We start from the raw sequence: 20575 nt of genomic DNA, 5'->3' as shown, positions 1-20575 counted from the left end.
TAATTTGGTATGGAAATTAAAATAAGCAGTGATTTTTGGGCTTGAGGTGCATGCAGCATGGCATCTAAGAACAAGAGTTAGATTATCCACTCATGGTCCCAGGAGGCTAATTGTATTGTGATTGTATTGGGATCATTTCTCATGAGGTTGGAAGAAGGATTCTGGCTCCTGCTTAATGACAACTTGATTATTAAGTCCAAAGGATCAGGAGACACAAAATTTGTGTCTAATATGGTAGACACAAATGTGTCTAATCCCAATCCTAATATGGTAGAAGATAAATCTTTTCTCCTTCTAGCATTCTATTTCTTCCACAAAGCAGGACCTCACTTTTTGTCAATATTGGGAAAAGTAGCTTCTGTCCTTCTCTCTACCTCCTCACTCACTCCTTCCCAAGTGAGGGATAACTCTTCAGATTGTGAGTTGAGGAGAGAAAGAAACCAAAAAGCATGCCTAGCTAAGCCAGTTCTAAAAAGACCACCCACAGGTTGGGTGTTTTCTGCTCCACTCCTCTGTTCATGAGATAGGAACACTTGGGTTAGGCCTACCTTCTGAAGGTAGGTCAGAAACACTTTTCTGTGTGTACTTTCCATAAAACTCAGAGGGTTAGAAGCAGTGCTTTTGGGTAAGTGTGTGTGCTTTCAGACCTATCTCTCCTTTGAGGTGTCACCCCAAGCTCTAACTTAGGAGAAAAGAATGAGGAAAATCTAAATGATATCAATTATCCAAACTGAGTTCACCAATCTGGGTGATTATCATAATAATATTTAATGAATATTTTGACCTTGTTATGTCTTTTACTCCTTCAACCCCTCCAAGTTTGACACTAGTTAAAGGTGTGAGCAAATATCACGCTCAAATCCCAGCAAATGCTAATGGCTAATACTTATTGAGGATGTGGGATTTACCAGACACTGTGTTAAGAGCCTTACAGGCATTGCTTCATATAATCCTCACAACAAGTTTAGGAGATACACACTGTGATTACTCCCACCTAACAGATAAGGAAATAAGCTTAGAGAGCTGAAGTGACCCGCCCAAAGCCATATGCAGCTAGCTGGTAACCAAGACTCTCCAGACACGAAAGTGGATCCAGCCAGTTGACTGCATCACCTCATAAATCATCTCTTAACATTTTAGACGACAAAGGTGAAAACAAGAGCTCAAGCTTAACCTTTTTGTAGAAATTAGGTAATTACAGGACCATCAATCTGTTGTGAATATCATCTAAAGCAGATTTTATCTGAGATCTGTCAAACTGATCTACAAAGGCTTGACATAAGATAAAAGTTACATTACAATAAATTGCTTCAGAGTTTTCATTTCTGTGTTCTTTTTTTCATTTATGGTACTAATTTCACATCTCTGAATTTTTTTACATAAATTCTGAAGTGAGTATGGTAGATCTAGCAATTGTTTCCCTAAATCAGCCTCAAACTTCTATTACAAAGTGAGAATACTTTTAACATGTAGTATCCTGGGAAATTAATAATGATAGTAAATAGTTCCTAATACAATCTTATATAAAAATGATTAAATATAGCCCTATTAGATTTCCTTTCATCTTAAAGAATTGCCCTAAGTATTCCATTGGTATTTTACCTCAGCCATTGCATTGTAGTTACTCACGTGACACCATTTTAATTATGACCGAGTCTATAAGATACTAAAACACAGTACCTTTATAAATATCAATAATAAAATTTCCATCAATATAATATCAATAATCAACTTAAATTTAGGTTATCAATTTGATAATGCTCCTGACAACTCAATGCCAAAACTGATAAGCACTTCAAATTTTTTACACATATCATCTCTTAGAGAAATAAAAGAATAACAAGACTGCAAGAGCTTATAACTAGCATAATCACATGAGAAGTATGGTTCAGGCTTTAAGTATATTTAAGGAAATGCTTCTAAAATTCTTATCATTTAAATGTATCCACTATAATTCATGAATTATTTAATTACACTTTAATTCTATACTAGTGTATCATAAAAATTTTGCCTTTGAAAGAATGTTAAAGCATGTAGAATGGAAGAATGTGAAGCCATCACTCTGAGGTACCCTTAAATAGGGAAACTTGTTGATGTGGTATTTTTACCTCTGAAATTGGTTTCTCATAGACATCTTCTCCTATAGACTTCTCTTGGGCTAGGATGGCATCTCGGTGCAGGACTCGCAGCACTTTCTCTGGCTCTGCAGACCCGTAATGAGCCTCTAGAACCTCAGGCTTGGTTTTCTCTGTCTTCAGCATGTGGATCACATCTTCCCTGGCCTGTGGTAGAGTGCAGCAAGGTCAGACAGTTGACAACATAAATCACATACCAGACTCACAAAATCAACATAAAGCTTATTGAACACATCCCCATCTCTTCGGGGCTATTGGCAAATTCACTGGGTATTTTGTTCTTATTTTTTATCAAAAGCAAATTGGCAAGCAGATAGTCTGCTTCAGGTTGCTAGGAAGCAGGCAAGCAGAAAAAGGATTTGTGCTAATATTAACTACATAAAAATTGCTTTATCTAAGTAGAAGAGATTCTGAGTGCTTTTAATCAAGAGCACCTGGGATACTTACCCCATTTCAATGCACATGGGGTCAAGGACAATTTAAAGTTTTTTAGTTTTCTATTTATGCTCTCAATGTAGTATTCAAATTGGTTTAAAATAACACCCTGCTCTCCCCATTCTAGTTATAACTCTATGTGTAATTAACAAAAACAGCTTTTATTAGTGAGTTCCTGTTTCTCATCAAGTGATTCATTTTGTACAAAAACACATGGATAGGAACTCACATGGTGCTGGACTGGCCTTTTCAGTCTAAGGTATTCACACCAGAGGTGAAATTTAACTCCTATAACATACAGACTACCAACCACATGAGTCAAGTTGGTAGGGTCAGGGCTGTTGTTTTGGTTTCTCAGCAAAACTTCAGCACCCTGTCAAGCTCTTGAGAAAACCACATGATTATAGGTTTTATATCAAATTGACTATGGATCTCATCACATAATGCAAATACATCTGGATGTATTTTCTGCTGGTTAGTAGTGATGAATTTTCTAGTTATGATGGAGCTGACATTTGCTAAATGTACTCCCAGATGGTTATAGACTTGTTTTTCCAGTAATGGTGATGGGTATAAAGTATCCTGACTTCATGCGAACGTATACCAAAGAACAAACTTCTGGGCAAGAGTTTCAGCCTATGGCAATACAATAGAGTTTTTCCCTGTGTTATACTAACTATGGGTTTGAAATCATAAACCTGGCTCATTATCATGGTATTCTAAACAAGGGAGCTAACTAGTTAGCCCTAAGACAGGACCATTATAAAGTTCGTCTTTCTTAAGGTTTCCCACTTTTATTGCTCTTTCATTGTCTCCAAATTAATCTAATTCAAGATGGCTAAAGACTAATTTATTATGGAAACATCAATAGACTGGAATTTGCAGATTTTTCCCATGTTGTCTCTGCCACATTTGTATGTGCTCATTTCAAGACAAAAAATGGAAAGTATTAATTTTGAAGAAACTAGTAGTTCAGAATTGGCAAGAATGTTAAAGTCAGAAAATAATTTAATGGAAAGGCATCTGTGTTTCCATGCAGAAAGAACATAAGCATAGATATAGTACCAGGCTATCCTGTACAATATCTTCATGCAGTTTAGAAAAAGGTGCCCACTTCCTCTGGGAGATATAGCCTGAATCAGAGTAGCAGCTGACCTAGCAAGGAAAGAAAGGACTGTATTTCACTCCTATCTATCCCTTTTGCCAGGCACCTTTGTGCAAGGCATTACTCCATTCTGTGGAAAGTGGCCCTAGACTGAAGAACATAAGGTCTGTCATTAGTTAATGGTTTTCAGGCAGATAAGATAAATAAGGAGCTTTTAGAAATGTAAATAGGTAGCTATTTCAGTTTAAAAGTTTAACCTACGCGGTTTAAAAACATGTAAATATTGTTGGTATCTATCTTCGTGACAAAATTGTCTTAATTCTCTTAGAAGAAAACAGTTTCTTTTGTTCCTGCTGATATGAAACAACTTTTTTCTCTAAAAATGTGCTTATGCTTGAGTTGTATAAACTGTGATATGCTACATATACCACACATTTCATTCTTAGTTTAATTACCCTAGACACTAATTACCAAAGAAAAAAGAGGCTATGGTGATATAACACTGCATTATAGATTCAGAACCACACTATTCATCATGAACCTACTAAAAGCTTTTTAATTGCTATGATAATAATCCTGGAAGGAATACAAATGTTGCCTATAAATCACTGCTATTTAAAGTAGTTTAATACAGTAAATCAATCATTATTATTGTGGTGTCTGCTTAATCAATGGGTTAATGAAATGGCTATGTAATAACAATACATTTTTAAACTACTTTAAATATATGATTCAATCTATATAAATAAGATCCTACATTTTGGGGATAAAATGACCTTAATCTCCATTTCAAGAAACTTCTTATTATTTTTTAAGACTTATTTATTTATTGGAGAGAGAACATGCACAGGGGAGAGGCAGAGGTAGATGAAGAGGGAGGGAGAAACTTGAGCAGACTCCATGCTGAGTGCAGAGCCCTTTGTAGGGCTTAATCCTGGACTCTGAGATCATGACCTGAGCCAAAACCAAGAATCTTAACTGACTACACCACCTAGGTACCCCAAAACTTAATTTTTATATAAAAGAATGAAATACAAAAGGTAAGAAGATTCCTGTCCTTAAAAATTACTGTTTTCACACAGAAGCTTTATGAGAAGCAAGTAGTTAAATTCTTAGGGTGCTATAGCACTGCTAAATAGACCACTGTATTTAAATATATGTAAAAGGACCCAGAGGGAAGAATACTTTGAGGAGGACTCTAGAAAAGGGAAAGGGGTCAGAGAAAGAAGAGATTAAATAATATTGTTCAATTATTTAGTTCTGATGATGAAGGAGAATAAATATGAGATTAGGGTATAAAAACAGACACAGAGGGGTCACATTCTTTTATTCCATCCTACAAGTTCCTCTTTGTGCCAAGGGAGGCATATGGAAGCCAAGAACAAAAATGTCCCTGCAGAACTGTAACTGCACCAGATGGAGCAAGGGGTTGTTTCAACTGGCTGCATAAGGAACTGATTAAAAACATATGGGGGCAGCAGAGAGCTACTTGCAAAGCCCAGGTGAGTGTGTGATTATCTTATAAAGTCAACAGAGGGTATCTGGGCTTTGCTGGGGGGGGGGGGGGGGGCGGGGGCGGGGAATGGGGGGGTAAGCAGAATAAAAGTCAGAAAAGGTGGAGCCACAACAGGTGGCATAGTTCAAAAAAAGAGTTAAATCGAATCATTCACTTAATAAATACTTGGGCACATTTACTTTGGGCAATGCATTGTGCTCAGTATTGGAGATATAATCACATCCTCAGAGATTACAGTCTAGAAGGATATGAACAAATAATTGAAAGGTATTGACATGATAAGCCTTAGGAGGGAGGAGATACAGGGGGCTAAGAACTTCATCTAAAAATACACGTGACTTGAATATAAGCCAAGGAAAAGGCTTCATAGAGTATGTGACCCAAAAATCTCACAGTGAGTACTTGAGTCAGAGAGAGAGGGTAGCTAGGGTAAGAGTGTTCTTGGCCAAGGAAAAACTGTAGGCAAAAGCCAAACAGATGTAGATGCATGGGCTGGAAAACATGAGGCTAGAGTGATAAATAATAGGCAACTCAGGAAAAGCCTTATAAATCAGGTGGTAAGTTTCCATTTTCTCATGGAATAGTAAGAAGCCTTGGAATTTTTAAGCAGCAGGACAGTAACATGATCAAGTCTGTATGGTGGAAGATCATTCATTTACTGTGTTAAAAACCTACAGATTTTGAATCAACAGGTATGTTGGTGTAGTCCAGGACATGTGATTTAAAATCTCTGCAAATCCACAGCTAAAATCATACTCAATGGGGAAAAACTGAGAGCTTTACCCAAAAGATCAGAACAAAACAAGATGTCCACTCTCACTACTTTTATTCAACATAGTACTGGAAGTCCTAGCCATAGCAATTGGACAAGAAAAAAAAAAAGGGCATTCAAATTGGTAAAGAAGAAGTACAACTTTCACTATTTGTAGATGACATGATGCTATAAACAGAAAACCCTAAAGACTCCAACAAAAAAACTACTAGATAGGATAGATAAATTGAATTCAGGACACAAAATCAATATTCATAAATCTGTTCCATTTCTATATACTAATAATGAGTGGCAGAAAGAGAAATTGAGAAAACAATCCCATTTGTAATTGCACCAAAAATAATAAAAGATCTAGTAATAAACTCAACCAAGGAAATGAAAGACCTGTACCCTGAAAACTATAAAACATTGATGAAGAAATTGAAGATGACCCAAGCAAATGGGAAGATATTCCATGCTCATGGACTGGTAGAACAGATGTTGTTAAAATGTCCATACTACTCAAAGAAATCTGCAGATTTAAATGCAGTCCTTATTAAAATACCAACAGCATTTTTCACAAAACTAGAACAAGTAATTCTAAAATTTGTATGGAACCACAAAAGACTCAGAATAGCCAAAGCAATCTTGAAAAAGAAGAACAAAACTGGAGGGATCATAATCCCAAACTGCAATATAGACTACAAACATGTAGTAATTGAAAAAGTACGGTACGGCACAAATTGGACACATAGATCAATGGAACAGAGTAGAGAACCCAGAAATAAATCCATACTTATATGATCAATTAGTCTACAATAAAGAAGGCAAGAATAGGCAATAGGAACAAGAGAATCTCTTCAACAAACAGTGGTGGGAAAACTGGACAGCTATATGTAAAAAAATAAGACTGGGTCACTTTCTTATACACAAAAATAAACTCACAATGGATTAAAGACATAATACATGAGACCTGAGACCATAAAAATTCTAGAAAAGAACACAGGCAGTAATTTCTCTGACATTGGTCCTAATAACATCTTTCTAGATAGGTCTTCTAAGGCAAGGGAAACAAAAGCAAAAAGAAACTATTGGGACTACATCAAAATGAAAAGCTTCTGCCCATTGAAGGAAACAATTAACAAAACTAAAAGGCAACCTACTGAATGGGAGAAAATATTTGCAAATGATATATCCAACAAAAGTCTGGTATCCAAGATAGTCAAAAAACTGATACACCTCAACAACCAAAAACAAATAATCCAATTAAGAAATAGGCAGAAGACATGAATAGACATTTCTCCAAAGAAGACATCCAGATGGCCAATAGACACATAAAAAGATGCTCCACATCATTCACCATCAGGAAAGTGTAAATCAAAACTACAGTGAGGGGGCACCTGGGTGGCTCAGTGGTTGAGCTTCTGCCTTTGGCTCAGGGTGTGATCCAGGGTCCTGGCATCGAGTCCCGCATCAGGCTCCCCTGGGAATCATATATTATCATATATTATCATAATATCATATATTTAAAATAGTTTAAAAATGTATTGTTATTACATAGCCATTTCATTAACCCATTGATTAAGCAGACACCACAATAATAATGATTGATTTACTTTAAATAGCAGTGATTTATAGGCAACATTTGTATTCCTTCCAGGATTATTATCATAGCAATTAAAAAGCTTTTAGTAGGTTCATGATGTCTTCCTCTGCCTATGTCTCTGCCTCTCTCTCTGTGTCTCTCATGAATAGGTAGATAAAATCTTTAAAAAAATATATGGTCCTGGATGACCAATGCATGCCCATTCTGTTATTGCTTTCCTATTCTGGCATTCCATTCAATGTTCTGTATCTATTTAAATAAGGTAACTTATTAGTTTACTTGTCTTTCTTTCTTAGTCTGTGAGCTGCTTTGAGGACAAAGATGTGTCTACGGTGTCTACTAAAAGAATGCCTGTTTATGTGATAAGAACTCAGTAAATATTTGTTTAAATAAGAAAAGTCCAATTAAATGATGTGAAGTCAGAGAGGCATAAACTGGCACTGAAAATCTCAGAACAACCTTAACTACTTAGCCTTGTTTAAAAGATCTAAACAATTATATTTTGTGAACTTCTACCCTTTGATCTGACATTTGTGTCTACAATTTTGGAGTCACTTTGTTCTTCTTAAGTTTATCGCAAAAAGAAAATATGTAAACGGAATAAGGAAAACCAGTACATTCTACCAGAATGTTGCAACAGGAAATGGACTATCTTTAAATCTCATACAAATTGAATTACACTATTTACTCTTGTTAGGTAAATACAAATACCATAAATATATTGGAAGGAAAAAAGCTACATAATTTATGATGATATTAGCTATTCCTACAGAAATTAAAACCATCTTTTCTCCTGAGTTTTAGAATTTAAAGTTAACATGATTAGTAACACAACAACAAGGAGAAGACTCAAACATGGCGAGTTTAAAGGGCCATTGGGCTAAAAATATGTCTTTTGGTTTCTTTGGAGGAATTCCTTTACATAAATATATGGTCAATAGTGCCTTAAAGTCTCTATATCCATGTTTATTAAGGATCACTGCTTTCTAGCATGTCAGGCTGAATATCACCCAAAAGAAATATTTCATTAAAATGTTAAAAGCAGATGCTATTTTCATGTTAATATTTGCTGTTATTATCAACATAATAGCTTGAATTCTTAAAAATAAAATCTTTCAAAATCCCAATGATATTTTTTTGCAGAAATAGAAAAATACATCCTAAAATGCAGAGGGATTTCAAAGGACTCCAAAGAGCCAAAACAACCTTGAAAAAGAACAAAGTTGGAGGTTCCAGATTTTCTGTTTTCAAAACTTACTAGAGAGCTACAGTAATCAAAACAGTGTGATACTGACATAAATACAGACATATAAACCAGTGGAAGAGAACAGAAACACACAAAAAAATCCCCACATATATTGTCAAATGATCTTCAATAAGAATGCCAATACCACTCAATGGGGGAAAGGACAGTTTTTTCAAAAAATGATGTTGGAGAAACTGAATATTCATATGTAAAAGAATGAGGTTGGACCATTATCTTACACCATATGCAAAGATCAATTCAAAATGATCAGAGACCTAAATGGAGAAGCTAAAAGTTTTAAAAGAAATTATAGGGGGAAAGCTCCATGATATTGGATTTGACAATGATTTCTTACATGTGACACACCAAAAGCATGGCAACAGCAGAAAAAATAAATCAGTTGAACTACATCAAAATTTAAAACTTCAGTCTCAAAGAACACAATCAACAGCATGAAAAGCAACTCACAGAATAGGAGAAAGTATTTGCAAATAATATATCTGATTATCTATTAAGAGATTAATATCCAGAATATACAAAGAATGCCTACAATGCAACAACAAAAAAATAAAAATTAAAAATTGGACAAAAGGGATGCCTGAGTGGCTCAGCAGTTGAGCTGCCTTCAGCTCAGGGTGTGATCCTGGCTTCCAGCCAGCGGGAACCTGCTTCTCCCTCTGACTATGTCTCTGCCTCTCTCTGTGTGTCTCTCATGAATAAATAAATAAAATCTTAAAAAAAAATTGTACAAAAGACTTAAATGGATATCTCTCTAATGAAGATATACAAATGGCTACCAAGCACTTGAAAATATGCTCCATGTTACTAGTCATTAGGAAAATGCAAATCAAAACCACAGCCAGACACCACTTCATACCCATTAGTATAGCTATCATCTAAAACACAGGAAATAACAAATACTGACATTGATGTGGAAAAATTTAAACTATTGTGCACTGCTTATGAAAATGTAAAATATTTTACCCACTATAGAAAACACTGTGGTGTTTCCTCAAAAAATTAAAAGTAGATTACCATATGACCCAGCAATTCCATTTCTGGGTACATATGCAAAAGAATTGAAAGCAGGGACACTCATGTTCATAGCAGCATTATTGGCAATAGCCAAGAGGTAAACAACCCAAGTATCCACTGACAGGTGACTGGGTAAGCAAAATGTGGTATTATTCAACCTTTAAAATGAAGGAAATTCTGACACATGCTGCAACATGGATGAAACTTGAAGACATTATGCAAAGTGAAATAAGCCAGTCACAAAAGGACAAATATTATATGATTCCATTTATATGAGGTATTAGAATAGTCAAATTCATAGAGACAGAAGGTAGAATGCTGCTTGTCAGAGTTAGAGGGAAAGAGAGTTATTGTTTAAGGAGTATAGAGTTTCTGTACTGGAGATGGATAGTGATGGTATATAACAAGGTGAATACATTTAATACCAATGAATTGTACACTTAAAAATGGCTAAAATGGTCAATTTCACATTATACATATTTTACCAGAAGTTTAAAAAACTAAAAGTACCTTGTTTCCCCCTGAAATAATTGGAATAAGAAAAGAAAAATCATTCCTAATTCTATATTTAGAGAATACCACTTTAGAGAAAAAAGTAAAATTCCATGTAATAAATTATAAAAGTTCAGTCATATTTTCCTTATGATTAGTTAACTGTATGTCAGAGTCATCCATGGATTGAAACACATTTTCACTACTTATGTGGTTTTCTTCTTTTTTCTTTTTACACACATTGAGATATTAATAGTACCCCAGCTGCTATGTCCCGGATTAGAAATTAGATAAGGTCACAGGTTCCCCCATGCAGTGCTGTGATGCTACAGCTAATAATTTCTTAAATTCCAAAAGACAACAAGCTTTTTGTTCTGTGCTAATAAAGACCTTGGGCAGAGCCTTTAAACTCCCTACCCCTATATATAATCAAGTCCAGCAGATAGGGTCCAGCTTTCTGTGAACAAGTTGAAAATCTGAATTCCTTAAAATATGGGAGAAGCCATTGCTAAGGCACAACATGATTATTTTCTCACTGTGGTTGTTTATCTAGCTCCATAAATTTAATCCCCTCAACAAAAACCAGCTAGATGAGACCTAGGACAGATAAAGCATCTATACTAGATGTGGTACCAGACATCTCTGAATAGACATCTTTGGTACAATTCTGCCTATAAGGTTAAATTTTGTTCACCTCCTTACTTTTTTCTATGATGGTCTCTAGAAGTTATTTTTCAAGCTTGAGCAAAATGTTGTAATCCTGTCTGGAGGATTGACTGGCAGGGTGGCCTTGCCATAGGGCAATTTGCATGAGGAATTAAGGCTCTTCCTGGGAAAGAACTCATCCCAAGGGAGGAAGGGCACCATATTGGTTGAAGGACAATGGAGCAGGGTCAGAGGGGAAGGGTGAGTCTGAGTGCAGCATAGTGTCTGTCACTCAGACTCCCCTCTAGCCTACCCCCTTGATCCATGTCTGAGTCTCAGGGTGAGGGATTGCTGTAAAAGACCTAAATAAAACTAAGAGGAATTGGTAAATTAGAATTCAAGATACCATGCTTCAGTAGTAAGGATGAAGGAAGGAGCCACCCTCTCTATATTTTGCATCATGCTTTCAGTGTAGACATCAGTCTGAGCAGTCTCCAAGTAGACATCAGCTGACATAAACAGAAGAGAAAGCCTTTGGGGCATATGCAGCAGTGCTGGCTGTGCTTTCAGCAGGCACTTGCAGGGGGAGCTATCATTAGCACAGTGGGCCAGAGTCGGAACAAGGGCAAAAAGGCAAATGCCAAATGGTAGCCCAGAGGAGTATGCAGAACCTGTGTGGGTCATCCTCTGAGGACTTCTAGCATATTATGGGAGGAACTTAAGGGGATCTGGCATCTGCACAGAGCAGGTAGGGGCAGAGGTAGGAGAGGGAGAAGATAGCTTAGTTTCTTTGATCTTATTTTTATCCTGTGTCTGGTGAGGGCTGGGAAATATAAGTAAGACTTTTTTCAAAAGAGAAAATATTTCAACCAAACAAGATAAGACTACATCATCTGATAGAATTTATATGGGGGTTTATTTAATCACATAACATAAAGTTCCTTCAGATTTGGTATGGTTTTTTATATATTTATTTCAGCCTCTGACTTCAGTGAATTCTATGTCTATAAAACACACATGACCAACTTAGAACTAGAGTTTAGTTTTTTGAAGAAAAATACAAGTAAATGTCAGCCATTATGAACCTACAGGGAACATTACACTGCACTGGATATTTACTTTTATAAGTAATCAAGAGTTAGTACTTTAAACACTAGAGTTGTTTTATTTTAAGGGTTTGGGAATAGGAGCATCCTCAAGTGAATTATAAAGCCCCTCTGCTCTTAAAAAGAATATAAGGAACATAGTCAATGTCTTTTCAAGAACTCAGGTGGTCATTCTAAATATCAGTTATTCTGGTGCACTGAAAATGTATATTGTTACATGGTTCTTTCATTCTTTCACTTGCTTTTCATCGTTCTCTTTAAATGAGTTCTTGATGTAAACTTAGCCCTAGTGTAATGCTTATTTTTACTGCAACTCAAGAGAAGTGATGTAGTAGAAAGAGCATGCACTTGGGAATCTTGAGTTAGAAATATGCATTATCACTACTACCAGTGTGACTTGAAACAAGTGAGTTAGATTCTCTGAGCTCAGTTTCCTCTTCTATAAAATGGGCATAGCAGTAGCTATGTCACAGATCCTATATGAGCTAATGTAGGAAGGTGCTTGGCAAATGTTAATTATCCTACACTTCGGGAGCCAAACAGACAAATTGTGGCTCTGCAGTTTACTACAGCCATGTGACCCTTGGCCAGTTAGTTCTGAACTTCAGTTTCCCTGTCTGTATGAGAATGAAATATATGTGAAGTGCCTAACGTAGTGCCTGGAGTGCTATAGGTGCCCAACAAAAGGCAATTTCCTCTTTTCTTTTTCTCATAAAGGTAAATGGCTGATGTGGAACAGCTGCATCTACTGAGTAGCATAACCAAAATCCTTCCCACAAACTGAGTCAGCAAGTCAAAGACTAAGGCAGGGGTTGCTTGGGTGGCTCAGGTGGTTAATTGTCCATCTTCGGCTCAGGTCATGATCCAGGGGTCCTGGGATCGAGTCCTGCATGGGGTTCCCTGCTTAGTGAGGAGCCTGCTTCTCCCTCTCACTCTGCCCTCCTCCTGCTTGTGTGCCTTCACTCTCTTTCTCTCTCTCAAATAAATAAATCTAAAAAAAAAAAAAAAAAGACTAAGGCAGTTTTCCTCATCTCCATTCCTCTCAATATCCTGTGACTGCACATTCATAACAATATCTGTTATTCCTAAGCCACAAACCTAACAGGCAACTGGCCACCCCATGTTGGCTGGTCCCATGCTTCTGAGCCTTCTGCTTTATTTGTTGATGTAATTTGAAGGAGCAACTTTCTCTCTAATTCAAGAATTTGGACTGCACTGTTTACTCTAGAGTCTGCAGTTCCTTCATCACCATGTCAAAAGATCATATTGCAGCAGAAATGACTTACCATTTTTTAAAACTTTTCTGAGTATTCTATTTAAAACCTGGCATCAGTAAGAATGTTAAATAACACATCTTGTACTAGCACTCATGTAAAAAGCAGGCATTGCCTATAAATGAAGGTGCAACCAAAGTCAAGCCCTCTGATTTTGGAAAATAAAACAAAAATAAGTACCAAAAAAATAGAAATGATAATTTTTAAAAATGGCACCTTTGATGTTTAATAAAGTTCCTGTAAGAGTTCCTACTTGGAATATTCTTTTTTTGAAGAAAGGAGATCCTGAGAAAGCTACAAAACTTCTATAATAGGTATGATTTGCCAAATGCTTTTTATGGGCAATATTTGGCCTTCTAGTGCTATGTCTCAGTTTGAAATGCCAAATCTACTTGTTCAAAGACAATATGTAGTCCATCACATTTGCTCATACAATTGCTTTGCTTTTTCACTGTATTGGATCACAGATGGAACACATTCAAGAAATTTTTAAACAAGAATATTTCATGTGAAGGGCACCTGGGTGGCTCAGTCAGTTGAGCATCTGTCTTTGGCTCAGTCATGATCTCAGGGTCCTGGGACTGAGTCCCACATTAGGCTCCCTGCTCAGCAGTGAGTCTGCTTCTCTCTCTCTCTCTCTCTCTCTCTCTGCCCCTCCCCCCTGCTTGTGCTCCCTCTCTCTCTCTGAAACAAATAAATAAAATATTTTTAAATAATAGAACATCTCATGTGTATTATTATTTACATGCTAGCATTCAGGAACTATGTGATACTCTGAAATTTGAGAATGGGCATAACATTTGTAGAACTGACATTTCTGATGTCTGATACTTCCCTAATTATTATACTCACCACTTGGTAATTTCAATGGCTCATTTTTTCCCTCCTCACAAGACTGAGAACTCATGGAGGGCAGAAACCTCTTGGTTTCTTTTGTGTCCCTAGTCCCTAGAACAGTGACTGACACAAGTGTTTGCTCAATAAATGTTTGCTAAATATATGAATGAAGTGTGTGTGTGTGTGTATGCGTGTATGAACTCTATCTGTCCAACAGCAACTTCCTGTGTTTCTCCTTTTCTAAGCATGTACATTTTCTCCTTTGTGAACAGAATAGCATTTTAAAAATCGACCTTTTATCTCTCACTACAGAGAGTTTAGATTCCAAAAGCTACTGGTTTATTACTCTCATTTTGTTCATGAAATCCCTCTAAAATCTCTCCATGATTCGAGTTCCTTCTTGTATACAAGGAACAAAAAATAAGCTACAGGTGATGCTCAATATCAGCAGTAGTTATTTTCTGGAAGTTACCACAAACACTGCATTAGAATACTGAATCATTGCTCTTAGGGGAAATACAGTTAGGCTCCTACAAGCCCCTCATCACAACATTTTCATCAACCAAGTAATATATGACCTTTTTTGTGCATTTTTAAATTTAAAGATGAATGAATATATATACATGGGTAGTTATCTGACTTCTGTATGAGGTAAAGACTTTCTCTGAAATGACAAGGAAAAGCATAAGAGATTCTATGCATAAAAAAATAGCCAATTAAATGGCTAAAAAAAAAGGAAATATTTCTAACAACAATGACAGATACAGGGTAATTATCCTCAGTTATAAAGTGTTCACATATGTCAGTGAGTAAAATCCCAACTAAGGCTTTTTGTTAGGACAGATTGAGCATAAATATGCTCATTACAATGTTATTTAAAACTGTAAAACTATTGGAAACAACCTAGATATGCAATAAGGAAGTATTTGAGTAGAATATAATACTTCCATATGATAAAAAACATTTTATAAACTTTGAAAATTCTATTTCAAGGGGTGTTGAATGATGTGGGAAATGCTTATAACAAATATGTATTGAAATTTGTATATACACTGTGCTTGTAATTATGTAAAAAATACATGTGAAGAAAAACACTCACCTAAATATTCACAATTGTTCTTTCAAGCTGGCAGAATTATGGGTGATTGATATTTTTCTTTGTAACTTTTCCATATTTCTAAATAAGTGTTTATCAAAAATTTTTAACTTATTTTCCTAGTGAGACCTTTTAGAGTATTTTTTCTAATTGCCATACTTATGAAGTTTCAATATCACAGATAGATCATACATCTGTTTATGCACTGTGGTCTTTTTGAGGATCACAAACCATTATAACATCTAAAATTTATTTTCCTCCCATAAGAATCAGTTTTTCCTTGGGAATAATAGCACTCTTATTGAGAGTGCATGTCCTAAGTGATCTATATTGAACTGGTTTTGCTTTGATTATCAGACAAAATGAAAATTAAAGAAAGTTCTGGAAGAGGTAATTTCAACTCAGAGGAATAAATTTATAGTAGAATTTCTGGTCCTCTGGTATTTGAAATTTTGAAACAATGATCTTTCTCTATCATGCCTAATATTTTTGTGAAAGTAAACATCTATTCCAGCTAATACATTTGGCTTTATGTGCATAATATGAAACTAACATATTTTACAGCGAAAAACAGAGTTGAATACAGTAAATACCAATACTTACATTGCGCCCTGGTATGAACAAAATTCTTTTCAGGTATGTTACTTCTCTTATTTCTGTTCTACAGATGATTAAGATAAGGGTAAAAAAATTAAATGGCTTGCCCATTTAATAAGATAAGAAAGGTAAGATAAAGATAGGATAAGAAACAGAGTTATCCGACTCCAAGATATTTATTCTCTCCATTACAAGTTGCATCTGAAAATACAATATAGGCACAAAGCAAGGGAAGACCCTGGAATTAAACTCTGGGTAATCTCTCCTATACTAACATTCATCTACAAACGGTGCCGCCACCATCTGGTCTCATTTCCCCACTACATAACTTGATTGGCTTGCCATGATCTTGCTAACATTTTTTGAGCATTATCATCTTTTTCGTAACTTCCCTAAAAATGCCACACTTCTAACTTCAGGCCAGAGCACGTGAGGCAGTGAACCCAATCGTATAAACTTACTTCTCTAACTCTCCAAGACCCCTTGCCAAGCCACTGCTGCTGGGAGACAGCCCTAGAGCATGACTTCTTGCAATGCACTTTGAAGTAGATAAAATATGCACTCATGGACATCTGTCTGTTATTTCCTGCACTCACAGCTTTGTTCTTTATTGCCAGAGAATTCTATGGATGATGTCACTTTTCTCTGAAGAGAGCAGGCCATCAGAGCTTTTCACTGACATAATTAATTATCTGTAGCTTGATTCTGGGCCAGAAAATTCTCAAGGCACAGCCCCTCAAAGAATTAACTTTACTGTGCTTGCTATTCTTAAACTTTTAAAGAGACAGGGTACCATATCTTTTTTTTCTTTTCTCAGACACTGATAATGGTATTTTTGTTCAGTGATATCAAGTAACAGAAAGTGAACTGGGGCACTATTCTATGATTTCACAGGGAAGACCTTCGGTTCAATGGGCAGCAAAATCTAAAGGTCGCTACAGATCAAGTATACAAAGCAAAGCTTTTAGGGCTTAGTCTTAAATGCCACAGGAATGCATCTCAATTACTGAATAGACTCTTTGGGGGATCTTGTGAATCTGCAGCCAGAAAAATGAGATCTCAACCAAAGCTAGCCACGTTGAATTATCCACAAGGTGAAAAGATTGTTTACCACCCACCACAGCCTAAAACATCACTTTATGTAAGCTTTACAAGATATGAGAAATTACCAGAATGGTGACCATATATTTTGAGAGTTTCATCTATATCTTTATATAGATCTAGAGTGAATTAGAAAGTTCATCAGAAAATAACACCTTCCACTCTGCTGGGTTTCAAGATTATGTAAATTTAGCCATTACTTACCTCTTAAAAACTGGGGCTTGATGGGGAATAATCAACACTGTAGATGTCATAGAGCAGTGGAGGGGCTCTATTGGAATCAGTGCACTTGAGTTCTGGCCCTGATTTTCAGGCAAGTGATAAGGTAAGATCCAAGAAATGTTTCAACTTTCTCAACTCTTGGTTGAAATAGAAATATCCTAAGACCATACCTTTGAATGTGCATATTAATATTGCCCCCCACAAAGGAATTGTTATTTATGGTCTATTCTGCCTTGATTCTGCATAAACTGCATAAATTGTATTCTCTCTAGATTAATTTAGCTTGGCAAATTATTTCTTTGGACCTACTATTGAATTTGCCAAAGATTTAAAATTATAATAGTTGGACAGCCCAGGTGGCTCAGTGGTTTAGCGCTGACTTAGCCCAGAGTGTGATCCTGGGGACCCGGGATTGAGTCCCGTGTCGGGTTCCCTGCATGGAGCCTGTTTCTCCCTCTGCCTGTGTCTGTGCCTCTCTCTCTCTCTCTCTCTCATGAATAAATAAATAAAATCTTTGGAAAAAAATAAAATTATAATAGTTGATCATAAAAAATCAACATTACAGAATCAACATTAAAGAAAAAGTGAAGGTATATGACACATCCTCCCAAATTTCACTTCCCAGACCTAATTTTAATAATAATTTGAAATGGATCTTCTCAGAATTGTTTTTCTCTGTAGGTATATAAATACAGATGTCAAAACACACACATTCTCTGTCTCTATCTCTCTCTCCATCTCTCTTTCTCCCTAACATTACTGAGCATTTACTATATGCCAGGAAATGTACAAAGTGCTCTGCAAATATTATCTCATTTTAACCTCACAATAACCTTGTCAGATAGCTACTACTTTTTAAAAGAGATTTATTTATTTTAGAGAGAGAGAGATCTCACAAGTGGGAGAGGGGCAGAGGGAGAAGATCTCCAACAGACTCTCCACTGAACACAGAGACCCACAACCCATGAGATTATGACTTGAGCCAAAACCAAGAATCAGGGGATTAACCAACTGAGTCACCTAGGTGCCCCAGGTACTATTACTATTATCATTTTGTAGATGAGGTATCTGAGGCAGGTACAAAGAAGTTTGGTGACTTGCCCAAAGTCACACAACTAAGTGGTGGCATCAGAACACAAATGCAGGCAGTCTAACTCCAGGGCTGGTAATCTTGGGGCACCTGGGTGACTCAGTGGTTGAGCATCCACCTTTGGCTCAAGTCGTGATCCTGTGGTCCTGGGTTCGAGTCCTACAGCAGGCTCCCCTGCAGTGAGCCTACCTCTCCCTCCGTCTATGTCTCTGTCTCTCTCTGTGTCTTTCATGAATAAATAAATAAAATCTTTTTTTTAAAAAAAGAGCTGGTAATCTTAATATACTTTATGAATTCTCCATATATATACATATCAGTATGGAATCTCTCAAATATATACCTTTTATTTTTTATTCAAATATAATAGAGAGCTCAAGAAGGACGAAATTCTACTGATGCCAATAAAACTCATTTCATCAGAACTAATAGATATGTCTTGCATATTTATCTTTCAAATCAATATATTCTTTGAGTCTCTCTCTTTTCACATATGCGTCTCTCAGTTGGATTTTTTCCAGTTTGCTCATTTCTTCTTACTTGAATCTATAATCCAAAGTTTAGATCAAATTCCAATATCAGGGAGACCTTGGTGGCTCAGCAGTTAAATGTCTGTCTTCAGCTCAGGGCCATGATCCCAGTCTGGGGATTGAGTCCCACATCCAGCTCCCTGTGACAAGCCTGATTCTTCCTCTGTCTATATCTCTATCTCTCTCTCTGTCTGTGTCTCTCATGAATAAAGAAATAAAATCTTTTTTTTTTAAAAATTCTAATACCAAGTGAAAAAATTCCAAGTGAAAGATTATTGTGTTAGACTAGAAGTCTACTACGTTGAATTTGTTTGAAATTAAGATCTCTACTGTAGAAATTAAATAAAATCTTTACCAAATATCCCTTTGCTTTGTCTTCCTCTCTTCTTTAGCTGAAAGTTGAAGAGCCTGCCTACCACTTCTCTTTCCACTGGCACCAGCACACACCTTAGATGGAGCAGTTAGTTACCTCCCTCCTTCTTCCTTTTCTTTTTCCCTCTATTTACTAAATTATTCATGTGTAAAGTTGCTATTCTGCTAGTTGTTTTGAAGGGTCCCACATGAATAGGACATAATCCCACACTTATATTGACTTTATACTAAACTAGAAATGAGATTTGAGGTGATTCCTGTAACTAATTGTTTATCCAGAGAACCTTTTGGAAGGAACGGTGGGAGGAAAGTTCTAGAGCATGGGGTAGCATAGGGAAGTCATAAGGAATGAATAATTTTAATTCTAGATTTTTGACCAACCTAAATGACTCCAAGCCATAGCAGGACTTTTGATTCATAGAATCATAGGAATTTAGAGTGGGAAAGAACTTTAAACCCATGATTTACAGCTAAGGAAACAGATTCAGAGAAGCCATTATTTTCCCCAAGGGGTACAACTAATTGGTTGTTGATTATATATTAGAACTGATTCTCAGACCAGGGATCCCTCCATCACACTAAATCATAGTGAATACATTGCAACAATCTCATGTAGGAATTAATCCATATGCTAATTAATTTTAGAAATGTGAAATAAGCCATTTTTTTTGAGAGGTCATCTTTTAAATTAGCATTTGAATGTCACTGAGCACACTTGAAGGAATCCTGGCATGCTATAAAATCAATGCCCTAAAAAAGAAACTGACATTTCACTGAAATTTGACTTTGTATTCAAATACATTATTTGCCCATTAGCAATAGGAATGTGGTTACTGAGCTCAAAATATTGATTCAATACTTTTCCTTAATTTTCAGGTCAGTGCACATGTAAAGTATTATTTAGAGCATACTTTCTTCCCATGTGCAATTCTCATAGTCAACCAATTTTCCTATAGTCTTCCTGAGGGAAAATGTTAGAAAAACTTCATTTTGTTATAAGCTTAAGCTTATCAACAACTACTACTAATAACTACTCATCATTCAAAGTTGAGAGGACTCCGGTTGAGTATGTTAGATATCATGGTCTTTTTACTTGCAGTCCCCCTCTTGGGATTTTCTTTTTCATTCCTAAGCCTAAGCCTGAGCTTTATCTGACAACCTGACATTGATTCTGATGTTTAAAAACCATGTCTTACTAGCTTGTATAATGTTCTCAGTATATTAGCTTTTTCACAATAAGTGACCAAAAACAACTGGCCAAGATTCATTTTAATAGCTGAGAACTTTCAGGGAAAGAATTTTCTTGATTATGAGAGAGTCAAAACGGTTCATGGTCCCCCTAGTTTATTTCAAACTCCTGCTGCTTTTTTGTAGTACCAAGTTGCCA

At 36.2% G+C, this 20575-nt stretch overlaps 1 protein-coding gene across 4 annotated transcripts in view; it reads right to left on the bottom strand.

The window, feature by feature from the left end:
• The window catches only part of FILIP1 (filamin A interacting protein 1), a 206666-nt gene that overhangs the window by 65077 nt on the left and 121014 nt on the right, over window positions 1-20575 (bottom strand). For all 4 annotated transcript variants that reach the window (XR_012033963.1, XR_012033964.1, XM_072832319.1 and 1 more), the window contains exon 3: window positions 2109-2282. Coding sequence is in view for 2 of the 4 variants with exons in the window: in XM_072832319.1 (XP_072688420.1) it covers window positions 2109-2282 (174 nt within the window). In the remaining 2 variants the exon portion in view is untranslated. The remainder of the gene's footprint in view (window positions 1-2108; window positions 2283-20575) is intronic.

This window comes from Canis lupus, chromosome 7, assembly GCF_048164855.1.
Source record: "Canis lupus baileyi chromosome 7, mCanLup2.hap1, whole genome shotgun sequence".
Classification (NCBI taxonomy): domain Eukaryota; kingdom Metazoa; phylum Chordata; class Mammalia; order Carnivora; family Canidae; genus Canis; species Canis lupus.
This window is presented reverse-complemented; position numbering and strand designations above follow the sequence as displayed.